Consider the following 17,102-nt stretch of genomic DNA (forward strand, 5'->3'; position numbering starts at 1 on the left):
CTGCTGAACACAGTGGACTGATCGGGTCTGGACCCCTCCTCCACAGGTCACCGTGCACTGCAGAAAAGGGAAAAAAGGAAGGAGTCAGGAACAATCGGGATGGTGTCCTGTCTGATGTCAGTGACATCAAATAAAAGGAATCCCCATGCTTCATGACATCGCCAAGATGCCTGTCCATAAAATAGGGATTGTCCAGAGCCAGGCACAATGTGCTCGTGGTACACTGAGTCTCTTCTAACATGTGGGAGCCGTGTGAGCTGATTAGAAGGCTCTTAAGCAAATACTATCTATCTCCCCCAAGAGTGTGTGTCTCCCAGTTAAGTGACTCATAAAGAAGAGAGCTTCCAGAAATACAGAAGCTGCTATAAGAACGCAGAAACAAATAGAGACACATCTAGGCAATTCATCACAGTATTTAAAGAATTCCAGGCAATCTCTGCAGATACGATAGTGGAGGGGATAGTTCAAAACTTGGACAGCGAAAGAAATAACTCTCCGAGACAGCTTTGGAATTATGCCCTCTGTGCCCAGCCGAATTCTGAGTTAGCTTGGTGGATATGGTACTTCCTAGAAGTCAATTATTTCACTGTCCAACTGAAGTTAAAAAAAAAAAAAGACTAATAAGGACTGTCAAGTTATTTTTTTCCAGGCACACATATAAAGATATTTGTGCCTGGAAAACAAGAAAATATTATCAGGGGAAAAGATAGCCCTTTAAATAGATTTTTATATGTATTTTGCTTTTTAAAAATTCACTAAATTATCCTTATTTTTCTTATTTTATTGTGGACAGGTGCGGACTTCATCTTGGACAAGCATCACTATATGGATTGGCATTTGAGAGGAAAAAATACGTTGAGGTAAAAAGAGTATGAGTTTTGGAATTAGCCCCAAATTCAAATATAGCTGTATTAGTGTTATCAAATCATTTAAACCAGAAGTTGGCAAACTTTTTTCGTAAAGAGCAAGACAGTAAATATTTTTATTTGATTTACAAGATTGTATTAGTCTCAGGTGTACAACAGAGTGATTCAAAATTTTTATAGATTATATTCCGTTTATAGTTATTATAAAATATTGCTTATATCCCCTGTGCTGTAAAACATGTCACTGTAGCTTATTTATTATATATATGGTAGTTTGTACCTTTTAATGCCCCTCCCACTCTGTTACTGGTTTGTTCTCTATATTTTTTACAGTCCACATATAAGTGACAACAAACAGTATTTGTCCTTCTCTATCTGACTTATTTCACTAAGCATAAAACCTTCCTGGTCCATTGACGTTGCTGCAAATGGCATTATTTCCTTCTTTTTTGTGGCTGAGTAGTAGTCCATTATATACATGTACCACATCTTCTTTATCCACTCCTCTGTTGATAGGTACTTAGTTTGCTTTCATATCTTGGTTACTGTAAATAATGCTGTTATGAAAATTAGGGTGCATGTATCTCTTTGAATTAGTGTTTTCATTTTCTTTGGATACATACCCAGGAGTTGAACTGCTGGGTCATATGGTAGTCCTATTTTTAGTTTTTTGAGGAATGTCCATACTGTTTTCCACAGTGTCTGCACCAATTTACCTTCCCACCAACAGTGTATAGGGGTTCCCTTTTCTCCACATCCTCGCCAACATTTGTTATTTGTGTTCTTTTTGATGACAGCCATACTAAGAGGTGTGAGGTAACATCTCACTGCGTGTTTTTTTTTTAATATAACTTTATTTATTTATTTTTGGCTGTGTTGGGTCTTCGTTGCTGTGCGCGGGTGGGCTTTCTGTAGTTGCGGGGCGAGCGGGGGCTACTCTTCAGTGTGGGCTTCTCGTCGTGGTGGCTTCTCTTGTCATGGAGCACGGGCTCCAGGCACGTGGGCTCAGTAGTTGCGGCACGCAGGCTCAGTAGTTGTGGCGCACGGGCTCAGCTGCTCTGCGGCACGTGGGATCTTCTTGGACCAGGGCTCGAACCTGTGTCCCCTGCATTGGCGGGTGGATTCTTAACCACTGTGCCACCAGGGAAGCCCCTCACTGTGGTTTTGACTTGCATTTCTCTGACGATCAGTGATGTTGAGCATCTTTTCATGTACTCTTTGGCCATCTGCATGTCCTCTTTGGAAAAGTGTTTGTTTATTCAGTTCCTCCGCCCACTTTTGATTGGGTTGTTTTGTCTTCTGATATGGATGTGTGTGAGTTGGTTATATGTTTTGGATTTTATCCCCTTATTAGTCACATCATTTGCAAATATTTCCTCCCAGTCGGTAGGTTGTCATTTCATTTTGTCTATGGTTTCCTTTGACGTGCAAAGTTTTTAAGTTTAATTAGATCCCATGTGTTTATTTTTGCTTTAGTTTCCTTTGCCTGAGGAGGCAGACCCAAAAACACATTGCTACAGTTTATGTAAAAGAATGTTCTGCCTATGTTTTCTTCTAGGAGTTTTATGGTTTCTGGTCTTACATTTATGTCTTTAATCCATTTTGAATTCATATGGTATGAGAAAATGTACTAATTTCATTCTTTTACATGCAGTGGTACAGTTTTCCCAGTACCACTAATTGAAGAGACTATTTTCTCCACTGTATATTCTTGCCTCCTTCGTTGTAGATTAGGTGACCTTAAGTGCATGGGTTTAATTCTGGGCTCTCTATTCTGTCCCATTAATCCACGTGTCTGTTTTTGTGCCAGTATCATACTGTTTGGATTACCATAGTTTTTTAGTATAGTCTGAAGTCAGGGAGCATGATACCTCCAGTTCTGTTCTTCTTTCTCAAGACTGTTTTGGCTATTTAGGGTCTTTTGTGTTTCCAAACAAATTTTAAGATTATTTGTTCCAGTTCTGTGAAAAATACTGTTGGTATTTTGATAGGGATTGCACTGAATATGTAGATTGCCTTGGGTAGTATGATCATTTTAACAATATTAATTACATTAATTCTTCCAATCCACAAACACAGTATATCTTTCCATCTGTTTATGACCTCTTCAATTTCTTTGATCGGTGTCTTATAGTTTTGTGCGTACAGGTCTTTTACCTCCTTGGGTAGGTTTATTCCTAGGTATTTTATTCTTTTTTGATGTAATTGTAAATGGGATTGTTTAATTTCTCTGACAGGTTGTTATTAGTGTATGGAAATATAACAGATTTCTGTATATTAATTTTGTATCCTGTAGCTTTACCACATCCATTGATGAGCTGTGGTAGTTTTTTTGGTGGTGTATCTTTAGGATTTTCTATGTATAGTATAGTGTCATCTACAAACAGTGACAGTTTCACTTCTTTTTCAATTTGGATTCCTTTTATTGCCCTGCCTTGTGCAGAGGCTGCTGACCGCTGGTTGGTGAGGCTGTGTCACAAGGTTGCTGGCTGCAGAACCCTGGGGTTAGTAATGGCTTGCTGGTGAGCAGGGTCAGGGTCCAGGAGATCCCAGGGCTGAAGCCCACCTACTGGTGCATTCATTCAGCCAGGTCCTGGGGCTAGTGCCAGCCCAGTGGCAGGCAAAGTCAGGTCCTGGGGTCTGGCTGCAGAGTCCAGTGGTCCCAGAGGTTGTGTCTAAATATTGGTGGGTAAAGCCATTTTCTGACACAGCTGCTGTGGGTCTGGCATGTCTCACAGCTTGTGTTGGCCTACTGATGAGCTGGGCTGGATCCCAGGGCAGCTGGCAGCCAAGGTATCTCAGAGCTGGTGTTGGCCTGCTGGTGGGTGGGCTGGGTCCTGCCATGGCTGCAGTTGTCCTGAGGCTGCTGTCCACCCGCTGGTGGGTGAGGCTGGTTCTGAGGCTAGAGCAGGCTCACTGGTAGGCTGGGCTTGGGCCCAGGGAGTCTTAAGGCAGCCTCTTTGCTGGTGGGTGGGGCAGCATCTGCACCCAGTTAAACTGCTTGGCCTGAGGCATCCCAGTACTGGTGCCTTTAGGCTGGTGGGCAGGGCTGGCTGCCTAGGCTAATCACCTCGAGGGAGGTTACAAGATGGCGCTTGCCAGCACTAGTGTCCATGTGATAGAATGAGCTCCCCCAATGCCTGATGCCAGTGTCTGTATCCAGGGTTTGCTGCAGTTGCTTCCTTGTTCTCCAGGAGACTCTCCAAGATCAGCAGGTAGGTCTGACCCAGGCTCCTTTCTAAGCATTGCTTATGCCCTAGGTCTCAGAGCGTGTGAGATTCTGTGTGCACCCTTTAAGAGTGGTGTCTCTGTCTCCCACAGTGCTCCGGAACTCCTGAAACTAAGCTCCACTGGCCTCCGAGGCCAGACGTTCTGAAGGCTCATCTTCCTGGTGCAGATCCCTCGCTCCCTGGGGACAAGCTCTGCAACTGTAGCTATTCTCCCACTTGTGAATCACCCACCTGGGGGTATACTGCGACTCTGCCTCTCCTACCCATCTCACTGTGGCTCCTTCGTTACATCTTTAGCTGTAGAATATCTTTTCTGGTAGGTTCTGGTCTTTCTTTGTCGTCAATTGTCGTTCTGTAAATACTTGTTATTTTGCTGTGCCCATGAGAGGGGGTGAACTCCTACTCTGTCATCTGGGGAACTGTCCTCTCACAGTAGTAAATATTTTAGGCTTTATGGGCCATACGATTTTTCTTGCAGTCACTCAACTTTGCCTTTGTAGCACTAAAGCAGCCATGAACACCACAAACAAATGAGCATGGCTGTGCGCTAACAGAAGTTTATTCAGGCAGCAGCTGGGGGAGAGGATTTGCCCACTGGCAATTATTTGCTGATCCCTGATCTAAATGATTTTACATGAATCAATTTCCAAATCTGTTAAAAGAGTAAAATAATGATAAAAATTTAAAAAAAGGAATTCATAGCAATAGGCATAGCGCCTAGTAGGAGCCTAGCCAATTAGAGATATGCAGTCATGCTAATTTCCTGATCTTTCCTCCATGTTTTAGTTCCCAGAGCCTCCCCAATACATACATACCCAAACCTACCTGGCTCCTGTGTTGCATGATGAGGTGGGTAGCACCTCTCGAGCCAGTGGGGTCTCTGAAGAGCTATGTAACTCCCATTGGTTGTAACAACGCACGGACCAAAGCACAGCTTTGGATTCCTGAGGGCGTATTATTCTTTTTCTTTAAGACCTAGCATCACATACCAATCCTAGCCCAAAGCAGTGTGTCTAAAGTTGCTTCCAAGTCTTTCGAGGATCTGAGTTTAAAAGCTGGGTGTCTTTGGCTGAATTGCCAAAGTCACTGAGCTTTACCTGCCTCAAAATAGGGACAATAATACCCACTAATAAGACTGTTTCCAGGATGAACGGAGGGAATAGAGGATGCGTGTACAGTCCGTAGCACAGAAAGGGTTTGACAAATGTTAGCTATTATATTATTCAGAAACATGACATAAAAACCAAGCGAGTCAAGCCTCTGAGCAGAAGACTCTCGTGATGGTGTGAACACCAGCAACAACTATGAACATCAGCACGACGTGACGGCCCTGGGACTAAGGACTTTATATTATTTACTCATTAAAAAAGAAAAAAAAGGGCTTCCCTGGTGGCGCCGTGGTTGAGAGTCCGCCTGCCGATGCAGGGGACGCGGGCTCGTGCCCCGGGCCGGGAAGATCCCACGTGCCACAGAGCGGCTGGGCCCGTGAGCCATGGCCGCTGAGCCTGCGCGTCCGGAGCCTGTGCTCCACAAGAAAACAAAAAAAAAAAACCCAGCTCTGCAAGATATTATCATCTCAATTTTCTAGATGTGAAAATGGAGGCTCACAGATGATGGAATCTGCCCAGGGCCGCATGGGCAGTGGAGCCGGCCAAGGAGCTCAGGTTGTTGGGACAGGTCTGTAACAGCAGCAGTTGTAAACTGCCTCCTTTTTTTGAATCTCTCCTAAGTGTAAGTCCCCTCAATCTGTGTGCGCTCACCTGTTGCCATGGCGACGAATACCAACCAGCTGCCATACTGTACACTGGACGGGCTGGACACGCCCCTCGGTTGCAGGTTTCTTCCAAGTCCAGGTTTGGTTTCTTAATATTGCGGCACCGTCGCTCAGGGAGGGTTATCAGCTTGCCCTGGAAGGCCTTCTCGCTGCATTTCATTTCCCTCTTCCTTACCCCCAAACCACAGCTAGCGGAACACTAGGGGCCAAGAAAAGAGGCGTCAGTGTGCAGGCTCCACCGTTAAGTCTGCTGAGCAGATGCGTTCTGACCTAAGGATGCACCATCCACGCGTAACCCGAGGGATGGGACTGCAGCAGGTCAACCACACCACACCTGGATCCCGAAAGCACTGCACCCAGTCCCTCGTGCTGTAGAGACCAGAGAATCGGAGTCACTTTCCCAAGGTCACAGAATTCATCAGTACCGTAAAACAAAATGAGGCCCTGCCCAGCAGGACCACGAGATGCCACGTGGAGGGAGTGAGACAAAGTCCGAGAGAAAGACAAGATTGGCAGAGGATGTGATCAGGATCCCTGTGTAAGTGACTGGATGTCCAGGAATACCCGAGGCCTCTCTGCAGAGTCAGGGCTCGGTGTGCCAAGGAAGCAGGACAGGGAGACTGGGGTTAGAGGCAGTGCAGGGGAAGAACCGTCAGATCACAAGTAACTTGCCTTCATTTTTACCCTGCCTCTCTCTTGGCTGAGATACAACCCGCAGCTGTGGCATGGCAGGAAAAACAAAGGATGGAGGCTGATGAAACGTATGAGAAAACCTGTTTTGCTTTTAAACAGTATTATGGAATACTGTACGAAGCCTTGATGAACTGAATAAATCAGTAAGAACTGGCGTCAGTGTAACCATCAAAAATAACGAAGGACAGGGATAGGATCAAGATGCTGGAGGACCAGGATATGGAGCTCACCTTCTGCCACAAATACATCAAAATTACACCTGCACGTGGAATGATTCTCACAGAACATCTACTGAACCCTGGCAGGAGACCTCAGACTTTCAAAAGGGTAAGAAAATCTCCACATAACTGGGTAGGACAAAAGAAAAAAGGAAAAAAAAGAGAGGCATTGGGACAGGATCTGTGCCCCTGGGAGGAAACTGTGCAAGGGGAAGGCTTTCTGCACCCTGGGAAGTCCCCTCACTGGCAGGGAGATCAACCAGGACAGAGGGGAAGCTTTGGAGCCTTGGAGGAGCACAGCAACCAGTCTGTAGAGGGCAAAGAGGAGAGAGACCTGCATGGAGGGTTGGCACCACTGCCCGGCACCCCCTAGCCTGAGATGCTCCTCCACTGAGGCAGGCAGGGGCTGGCTGCTGATGCTCGGGATCTGGAGGTCAGACCCAGGGAGAGGACTGGGGTTGGTTGCTTGGAGACACCCGGAGGGGGCTAGGGCGTGGTATGCCCCAGCTTGGGGAGGACAGAAAGAAGCCTGGGCCCATTAGAGAGGCAAGGCACTATTGTTGGGGGCGGGGGGTGTGTGTGTGTGCTAGGAGCGGGGCAGGACCACCACAGGAGCTTCTTTCTCTGTGAGTGCACTCTCCAGCAGCAAAGTCATGGAGGGGAAAGTCTGCAACGTAGGTTACTCTACCCAGCAAGATTACCATTTCGAATAGAAGGGGAGAGAAAGAATTTCTCAGACAAGCAAAAACTAAAAGAATACAGCAGTACTAAACCTATCCTAAAAGAAATACTGAAAGGTCTTTTCTAAACAGAAAGGAAGATATAGGAAGGAGGAAAGTAAATCACTTAAATAATTCAGTATACAGATCAAAAGGAAAAAAAAAAAACCTATCTGTGAAAGCAATGATAAACACAAGGAACAGCAAAAGGATAAACATGAAAATGTAAAAAAGGACATTAAAATCACAAAATGTGGGGAAAGAGTAAGAAAACGTAGTTTTTTGTTTTTTTTTTTAGAATGTGTTTGAGCCTATTTGACTATCAGTCTAAAGCAAGCAGATATAGGACGGGGTGAACATACCTGAAAAACGGGGCAACCACAAATCAAAAACGTCCAATAGATTCACAAAAACCAAAAGGAAGAAAACACAAGCATAAAATAAAAGGAAACCATTAAACCACAAAAAGAAAACCAAAAAGAACGGAACAAAGAAGAAATTAACTGGAAAACAAGGTTTAAAATGGCAATAAATACATATGTATCAATAATTACCTTAAATGTCAATGGACTGAATGCTCCAATCAAAAGACACAGAGTGGCAGACTGGATTAAAATACAAGAGACCCACCGTAGGGCAGAGGACACAAATAGATTGAAAAGGAGGGGATGGAAGAAGATACTCCATACAAACAGAAACGACAAGAAAGCGGGAGTCGCGGTACTTGTATCAGACAAAATAGACTTTTTCTTTATGGCCTCTGTTTTAAAGAAGGACACTGTATAATGATAAGAGGATCAATACAAGTAGAGGATTTTACACTCCTTAACATATATCCACCTAATATAGGAGCACCAAAATACATAAAACAAATCCTAACAGACATAAAGTCTCCAACTATTATTGTATTCCTGTCAGTCTCTCCCTTTAACACCCCACTCACATCAATGGACGTATCTTCCAGACAGAAAATCAAAGACAACAGAGATCCTAAATGACACAATACAACAGTTACACTTAATTGATATTTTGGGGACATTACATCAAGACAAACCAAACAAACCAGAATACACATTCTTTTCAAGTACACATGGAACATTCTCTAGGACTGACCACATACCAGGGCACAAAACTAACCTCAACACATTTAAGAGTACAGAAATTATTTTGAGCATCTTCTCTGACCGCAATGGCACGAAACTAGAAATCAACCATAGGAAAAGAAATGAGAAAAAAACCTGATTACTTGGAGACTAAACGATGTGCTACTAGCAAAACCAATGGGTCAACAAGGAAATCAAAAAAGAAACTAAAAAATACCTTGAAACAAATGAAATGAAAGCACAACCATACAAAATCTATGGGATGCAGCAAAATCAGTTCTTACAGGGAAGTTCCTCGAAATACATGCCTTCCTCAAAACAACAAGAAAAATCTCAAACAACCTAACCTACTACCTGAAATAATTAGAAAAAGGAGAGTAAATTAGAAAAAACAGGAGAGTAAACAAATGTAAGGCAGCAGAAGGAAGGAAACAATACAGATCAGAGGAAATAAAACAGAGATTAAAAAACAATAGAAAAAAATTAATAAAATCAAGAGCTGGTTCTTTGAAAGGGTAAACAAAATCGACAAACCTCTGACCAGACTCACCAAGAAGAAAAAGAGAACCCAAATAAACAAAATAAGAAATGAAAAATGCCTTAAAGACTTAAACATAAAACATGACACTGTAAAACTCCTAGAAGAGAGCATAGGCAAAACACTCTCTGACATAAATCATACCGGTGTTTCCTTAGGTCAGCTTCTCAAGGCAATAGAAATAAAAACAAAAATAAACAAGTGGGACCTAATCAAACTTACAAGGTTTTTCACAGCAAAGGAAACCATAAAAAAACTGAAAAGACAAGTGTGGAACGGGAGAAAACTTTTTGCAAGTGATGCAACCAACAAGGGCTTAATCTCCAAGATAAACAGCCAGCTCATACAACTTAACAACAGAAAAAACAAACAACCCAACTGAAAAATGGGCAGAAGACCTAAACAAACATTTCTCCAAGGAAGGCGTACAAATGGCCAATAGGCACGTGAAGAGATGCTCAACATCGCTAATTATTAGGGAAATGCAAATCAAAATACAGTGAGGTACCACCTCACACTGGTCAGATGGCCATTATTAAAAAGTCTACAAATAACAAATGCTGGAGAGGGTGTGGAGAAAAGGGAATGCTCCTGCCCTGTTGGTGGGAATGTAAGTTGGTGCAGGCACTGTGGAAAACCGTATGGAGGTTCCTCAGAAAACTAAAAATAGAATTGCCACATGATCCAGCATATAACCAGACAAAAAACTTTAATTCAAAACGATATATGCACCCGTACGTTCATAGCAGTACTATTCACAATAGCCAAGACACGGAAGCAACCTAAATGTCTGCTGACAGATGAATAGATAAAGAAAATGTGGTACATATATGCAATGGAATACTACTCAGCCATAAAAATGAATGAAATTATGCCATTTGCAGCAACATGGATGGATCTAGAGATTATCATACTAAGTGAAATAAGTCAGAAGGAGAAAGACAAATACCATACGGTATCACTTATATGTGGAATCTAAGATATGACACAAATGAACATATCTATGAAACAGAAACAGACACACAGACATAGTGAACAAACTTGTGGTTGCCAAGATGGAGGGGTGGAGGGAGAGGTCTGGATTGGGAGTTTGGGGTTAGTAGATGCAAATTATTACGTTTAGAATGGATAAACTACAGGGTCCTGCTGTATAGTACAGGGAACTATATCCAATCTCCAGGGATAAACCGTAATGGAAAAGAATATAGAAAAGAATGTCTACATGTGTATAACTGAGTCACTTTGCTGTACAGCAGATTAGCACAACATTGTAAATCAACTATAATTCAATAAAGATAAAATAAATAAACAATGAAGGATAACACTGAGCTTATACTTACAGCAGCTCTATGAGGGAGGTTAGTGCAACTGTTGGCTCCAAGGTGCCAAGGAGGAAAAGGAGGCTTAGCCCAAGGTCACACCTGTAGTAATCACTGAAGGCTGCTTTTTAATGGGCTAAGTCTGATTCAAGCCCATGCCTTTAGCCATTAGGTTATAGTGTCTCTTCAAGAAAATGAGCGAGGGGGAGAGAGGCGGACGTGTTGCTCTATACTTGTCATCTACATAGAATGGAAGGGCATTGATGGAAAAGACCCAGAGCCTGTTGGGATAGAAGCCCCTCCACTACTGGACCTCACCATCCCCACTAGTGACCTGTTCTCGTTCTGGGCATCTGTCTTGCTCACCAGACGGTGGACTCCATAAGAGCAGAGACCTCGCCTTACGTGTTTCTGAGGTACACTTGCGGTTTGGCGTCTTTTCTCATGTTTCCTATGCCTGTGAACTCAAAGGATTTTCCCAAGCTAGAAGTCTGGGAGGCATCTTTAAATTTTCCCTTTCCCCTACCCAACATATGCCTGAAGGTACCAGCCGGCCTCTTTAGGAACTCTCTGCTTCCTGCCATCCCTGGAAAACTTTCATCTTTCATTTTCATCACTGCAATGTCCAGGCAAGTGATTTTCCTGCCTCTGGCTTTGGGTTCCCCTCTGTCTGAGATGAAAACCTGATTGTTCCACTGCTTTATTTAAAATTTTAAATAGCTCCCCAACCTTTATAGGATATATCTGTAGCCCTCCACCCCCGGCCTTCACGATCTGTGCCTGATGAAACCTCCAGCTTCCACCCCGACCCCCTGCCCAGTTCCGCCCTGACTGCGTTATATTCTCCGGTCTCTCCCTTCCGTAGGGTGCACCCTCTGTCTGAACAGCCCTGGCCCTGTCTTTGCCTGATTCCTGCTCATTCCTCAGGCTCACACTCCCTGGAAAGTCTCTTCTGCCAAGGTTTCCTCCTGACGCGGGGGTTGGGTGGACCTCAGGCTCTCCCGTGGGATCACAGACCTCTGCCACAGCACTCCGTTTACCTTACCTGTATTTTTCTTTTATTTATTTAAATTATTTATTTTTGGCTGCGTTGGGCCTTCGTTGCTGTGCCTGGGCTTTCTCTAGTTGCGGCAAGCGGGCTCCAGAGAGCAGGCTCAGTAGTTGTGGCGCACGGGCTTTTAGTTGCTCCGCGGCACGGGGTGGGGGGGATCTTCCTGGACCAGGGCTCGAGCCCGCGTCCCCTGCATTGGCCGGCGGATTCCCAACCACTGCGCCACCAGGGAAGTCCCACCCGTATTTTTATACACATGCTTTATGCGGTTTGGTACCTCCACGGCCCAGGCACTGCCCAATCAGTGTGATGGGTGCTTTATTAATACGTGAGGAAGAAATCAGCAGGGAAGAATGAATAATAAGCAGCCACGTGTGGAACAGAGAGGAGCATTGAGTGTGTGGATGCTGGGGGATGAGCTGAGCATTCCCAGTAAAACCCAGGACTACATCTAAACTCATACCTCACTCCACGAAGAGACGACCCACTGGAGCCGACTGTTCTTGGGACATCGTCCTAGGACGCAGCCCTCCTGCGATTCTGGTCTCGGGCTGCTGGCACACAAGCTCTCAGGGACGTCCTCTACCGTGGCAGAACTTTTACACAGGACTTCACGTTTCCTCACCCCTCGTCCACAGGTCTTAGAACACTTGAGATTTAAAAACAGGCATGTACATGCTAGTCTCAAAGGACTGTCTTCCAGGTTAATGCGTTAATGAAGGGTTTACAGAGCAATTTTTTTTTTTTTTTTTTTTTGCGGTACGCGGGCCTCTCACTGTTGTGGCCTCTCCCATTTGCGGAGCACAGGCTCCGGACGCGCAGGCTCAGCGGCCATGGCTCACGGGCCCAGCCGCTCCGCGGCATGTGGGATCCTCCCCAAACGGGGCACGAACCCGCGTCTCCTGCATCGGCAGGCAGACTCTCAAGCACTGCGCCACCAGGGAAGCCCTACAGAGCAATTTTTAAGCACTAGAACCAAGTGCCCAATAAAATCCCTTGCAGCCAGTAGAATAAATCTTTCCTCCATCCAGAGCCTCTAAGTACAGATTAGCGTTCCCTTTCAACATTCTGAATGCCCAGGGGTTGCTGTGTTGCCCCAGGTCTGAAGACAAGTTTTATTCTTAATGGAGAAGAGAGGGATTCTGTGCACAGCACACATGATAACAATTTGGAAAATGGTACAGGGCCTATTCATGGATGTAACTATCTCTCTCTGGCACAAGGCAGAGTCAATCTGGGCATTGGTGAAAGAGGATCGTCAGTGCTTCGGACAAGGAGAATAATAGCAAAATATAATATGTACAATAGGGATGGCAACAGACCGTGACATTTATAAAAAATGGGGTGGGAGTGTCCAATTCCTGCCCCTAACATCTGCTGTTTCTAGGCGGGGCATTGTGCTAACTCTTGGGGAAAAATTAAGCCGACACTCATCAGATATTTGGGAGTAACTGTGCACGGTGGTCTCACACTCTCCTACTCGTACTGTCTTGACCTTCACAAGAACTGTGAAATGTGTAAGGCGGCAGATCATCTCCTGGCTTTCAGATTTGTAGTTCACAAGTTGCCAAGATCACTTAGAAGACTTTGGCCCCAGGCTGGGGTGTGTCCTCAAGGGACGTGTCCCCTCCCTGGCCTTTACAGTCTTCTTGTTTGCCTCTCAGAAGGGCCGCACGAGATGTGGTCCCACTTGTCTTGGCTCTGTGTGAGTTTGCAAACATCTGGGGCACCGTTCCAGAAGCCTGCTCAGAGGACCAATGGGAATTCTCATTCTTCCTATTTCTAAGGGAGATGGAGACAGGATGATGATGATATCATAATAATCATCTCTCTGCAAACCACAGCAGAGAACGTTTATTGAATGCCTTCTGTGCATGATGATAGACCTTAGTGTATACCAGGGCCTATATCACATGACCCTCTAAACAGCCCATGAGATACCTGCTATTATCCCCTTTTACAAAGGAGGTGTCTGAGAGTCACAGAGCTTAGGTACCTTGACCAAGATGAATCGACCGTCTGCCAAGTTGTGGAGATGGGCAAATTCGTCTGATATCAGACCAGGGCTCTGCACCCCTAAACATCTCTCATTCACGATCATAACATCCAAGTAGTTAAATTCTTATTCAATAGAATTCTTATTTATCGCGATTTTTTTCCAGCATGGTAAAATGTTTAAATTGCTTCCCAAATGGTTCCCAGAGCCATGGTCTCTAATGGAAGAACTGGCTGCTATCACAGTTCTGAAGGACCCCTTTCGTACTGAGTAAGTTCTCAAAAGGACATATTTGGTTTTAGTTGTCAAATAAAAGGGGGTGTGAGGGTGCAAGGCTAAACTTCATCCGAAATCAATACCCTCCAGCATGTAATGCACCCTATGCGGAAACTCGGTAGAAATGTGGTCAGGGGCTCCTACCTGGCTTCATAGTTCAGGTGATGAAACCTCTGCATTTTCTTTGCATTAATCCCTAAAACTGGCTTGCCATCCACGGTTTGGCAGAGGCTGGGCTCTCACCTGCAAGGATGCTGTGTACCAGGGTTCTTGGCACATTTTGGACCAGATAATGTCGGGGGGCCAGACATTTTTTACAATGCCCTGTGCATTGTAGGATGTTTCCCTCTACCAACCAGATGCCAGTAGCACCGTCCTCCAGAGCTGTGACGATCAAAATGTCTCCACGGCCAAATTCCCCTGGGGGGCAAAGTGCCTCCAGCTGAGACCCTCTGAGTTGTGAATGTCAGGTAGTTCTAGGGCTCTTCCAACTTCATGAGTTTGTACCTTTCATTGGGAGTTCGTGGCGAGAGCCAACTTCACGCCCAACTCCTCTCTGTAGCCTAATAACCGCACCTCTTGCCATCGAAGCAAGAGTTAAACACCCTTTCTATGCCTAGTTCTTGCTGTTTTCCGTTTGCTCTGGAGAATTCAGTAGCCAGTTTCATCTGCCAGTCCTCCAACACTCGCTAGTCTAGCCTAAATGGCCTCCATATTCTAAATTTTTAGGAGATTAGACTTGAAGTCTTCTAAGCTGTTGTACAGGGGGGTCTCACACTTCCGGCTGCATAAGCATCGCTACAAACGCTCATTAAAATGCCCCATTTCCCATTAACTCAGTGTGATTCCCACAAAGGTATCAACAGCTGAGACACGCTTATGGGAAAAAAGATACCACCCATATCTCTGTCACCTTCCTTTTCCATGGGGAACGAGTCCAATGACTCCAAGCCTTTCCCACTTACCTGAGACCAGGGCCCAGGGCTCCATTCTGGAGGGCAGGCATGGCTGTTGCAGACTTGAACCTGAGTGGGTGTGCTCACTGGGCAGAGAGAATGCAACACCGCTTCCTCCTTTTGGAAGGGCTTCTTCTGGACACACTGGACCTTCCGGCTCTGCTGGCCCCCCGCACAGGACCGGCTGCACACGCTCCATTCGCCTGGCTTCCAGCTTTCAGTGAAAAGACAGAATTACTTCTGGTGAAGCTAAGACTATGGATCATCAATTCCAAAGCAGTTGCTGTGGAAGATTAACCACCTGATGAGAGCCTCAGGTCGACGGCAGAACCGATATGGCCAATTCATGCTGGTTCTGCTTTTATAGATTTTCAAGCCAACGCGAGTGTGGTCCATTTGTAGGGAATCACGTTTAATCACCACATAATTCTGGGGAAAAGTACGTTCCTGTCCTCTGCAGGCAAAGAAACATGTGCCATTTGGAAATGTGAGCGATTCATTCGTTCAGCCAATTGGGATCTTAAACCCTGCGCCATGGGATCTCCTAGGCATTAGGGTTGGAAAAAATGAAGGAAGCAATGCTTTTCCCATTAAGAAGCTTGTGGAAGAGGTGGCTATGTGGACAAATAAAGAAGATACTTTCTGGTAATTGCTACAAAGAAGTTAGTAAAAGTACAATAATGAGACTAATGAAACAAGGGGTCAGTGAGGGGGAGACAGAGGGGTGTGTGTGTGTGTGTGTGTGTGTGTGTGTGCGCGTGCGAGCGAGCATCTGAAAAAGAGAGGGGCACATTCAGAGAGGGTCTTACAAAGAATATTTCTAAGTAGGTGGTTCCCCCAACTACTTTTTCTGGTTAGCCTTAAACTTTACTGATGGGTTAGAGACATAATCTCGAGTTCTTTATTTAAAGATTGCCAGGTCACTTCTTTTTTTTTCACAGCTGTCTGAGACTTGGTGTACACTGAAGAATGATCAACTGTAACCATGAATCCTTGTCAACAACTGCCTGTGATTAATTGAAATTCTCTGATTTGAAGGCCTAGCATTAAAAAGATCCACCAGATAGGATCATGATACGTTTCAAAGCATCAATGTCTAAAACTGCTCCTGGTTTACAAATATTCTAAGTATCATTTGAAAGCATAAAAACGTCACTGAGACCAAATGTGTGTTTGTTACACGTCTGCATTTCTGCACCTTCCTAGTCCTATGATATTTGCTCTGGTTTCCCCTGCCCCCCACAAGCCTGAGGTGTGAGGTTAAAGACCTTTCTGTTAGTCCAGAGAATTTAGTACATGAGTTCTAGGATTCTAAGTATTCTAAAACATTGCATAATCCATGTTATCTTAGTTAAAGAGAGATGATACCAAATAAAAGAATTCCTTATATTTGTATAACCATTTTATCTTACAGTAAGATGCAAAGAAAAGATATATATTATCATGAAATTATTAGTTTTAATCAACCCCGACCTCACAGACCTGATTCCTCTAGTTTCCATTTTCTCCCTTATTTGCCCTTTTTTGTTGTTGTTGTTGTTCGTGTCTTGTGCCTTGTGCAGAGTCCTAACCACTGGACCACCAGGGAAGTCTCCTTGCTGCTTTTTTATATTTATCATTTTTATAGCACATATCTCACTGCATCTCAATTATCTGTTTACACATCCACCTCTTCTATTTGATGGTGGGTTCATTGATGGCAGGAACTACAAGCTATTCATCTCCACCTTCCAGTCCTCAGCTGAGGACCAGGCGTACCGTAGGGCATATAACATGGTCATTACGTGGGAAAATAATGGAGTTAGATCAGATGAACTCCTTTGTCCTTAGAGCTCCAAGAGTCTAAGCCCTTATTTCTAGTATATCTCTGCGGAATAATAGTCCCTAAAAGGTCCCATTATTCAATAGGAAATACTGAGAAAAATAATAGGGTTGCAGGGAATTCCCTGGAAGTCCAGTTGTTAGGACTTCGCAGGTTTGATCCCCGGTCAGGGAACTAAGATCATGCATGCCTCTCACTGCGAGGCCAAAAAAAAAAAAAAAAAAAAAAAAAAGGGGGGGAAAAAAAACGAAAAGAAGCAAAAGATACTGCCCATTTCACTCCAATTCTGCAGAGTCACTGCAGGGGCTGTTCTGCTTTTAAAGAGCCAGCAAACTTGTTACTGCATAGAATATCATTTCCACGTGGAGCCATCAGGAAAGTTCTAGGAGTTAAGCATGACCAACGCTCTCTCTCCCTTTTCATGGATGTACATACGAACGGGGTTCCTTTCTTTTCTTGGTGGAGATAAACAATGATGGAAAGGAGGCTTAAAATAAGAAAATATAAGCTTGCCATTCAAGTGTACTGACAATCCCTACAC

The 17,102-nt window shown here is 44.5% G+C and overlaps 1 protein-coding gene across 1 annotated transcript in view; it reads right to left on the reverse strand.

Annotated features, from left to right (window-relative positions):
• Nucleotides 1–17,102, reverse strand: part of ADAMTS18 (ADAM metallopeptidase with thrombospondin type 1 motif 18) — a 162,933-nt gene that overhangs the window by 7,391 nt on the left and 138,440 nt on the right. The window contains 5 exon segments of the mRNA XM_007447144.1: nucleotides 1–57; nucleotides 5,857–6,069; nucleotides 11,975–12,160; nucleotides 14,749–14,953; nucleotides 15,041–15,168. The exon segment at nucleotides 1–57 is cut by the window's left edge and continues 12 nt beyond it. Coding sequence (XP_007447206.1) covers nucleotides 1–57; nucleotides 5,857–6,069; nucleotides 11,975–12,160; nucleotides 14,749–14,953; nucleotides 15,041–15,168 — 789 coding nt within the window.

Source organism: Lipotes vexillifer, unplaced genomic scaffold, assembly GCF_000442215.2.
Source record: "Lipotes vexillifer unplaced genomic scaffold, Lipotes_vexillifer_v1.1 scaffold871, whole genome shotgun sequence".
Lineage (NCBI taxonomy): Eukaryota > Metazoa > Chordata > Mammalia > Artiodactyla > Lipotidae > Lipotes > Lipotes vexillifer.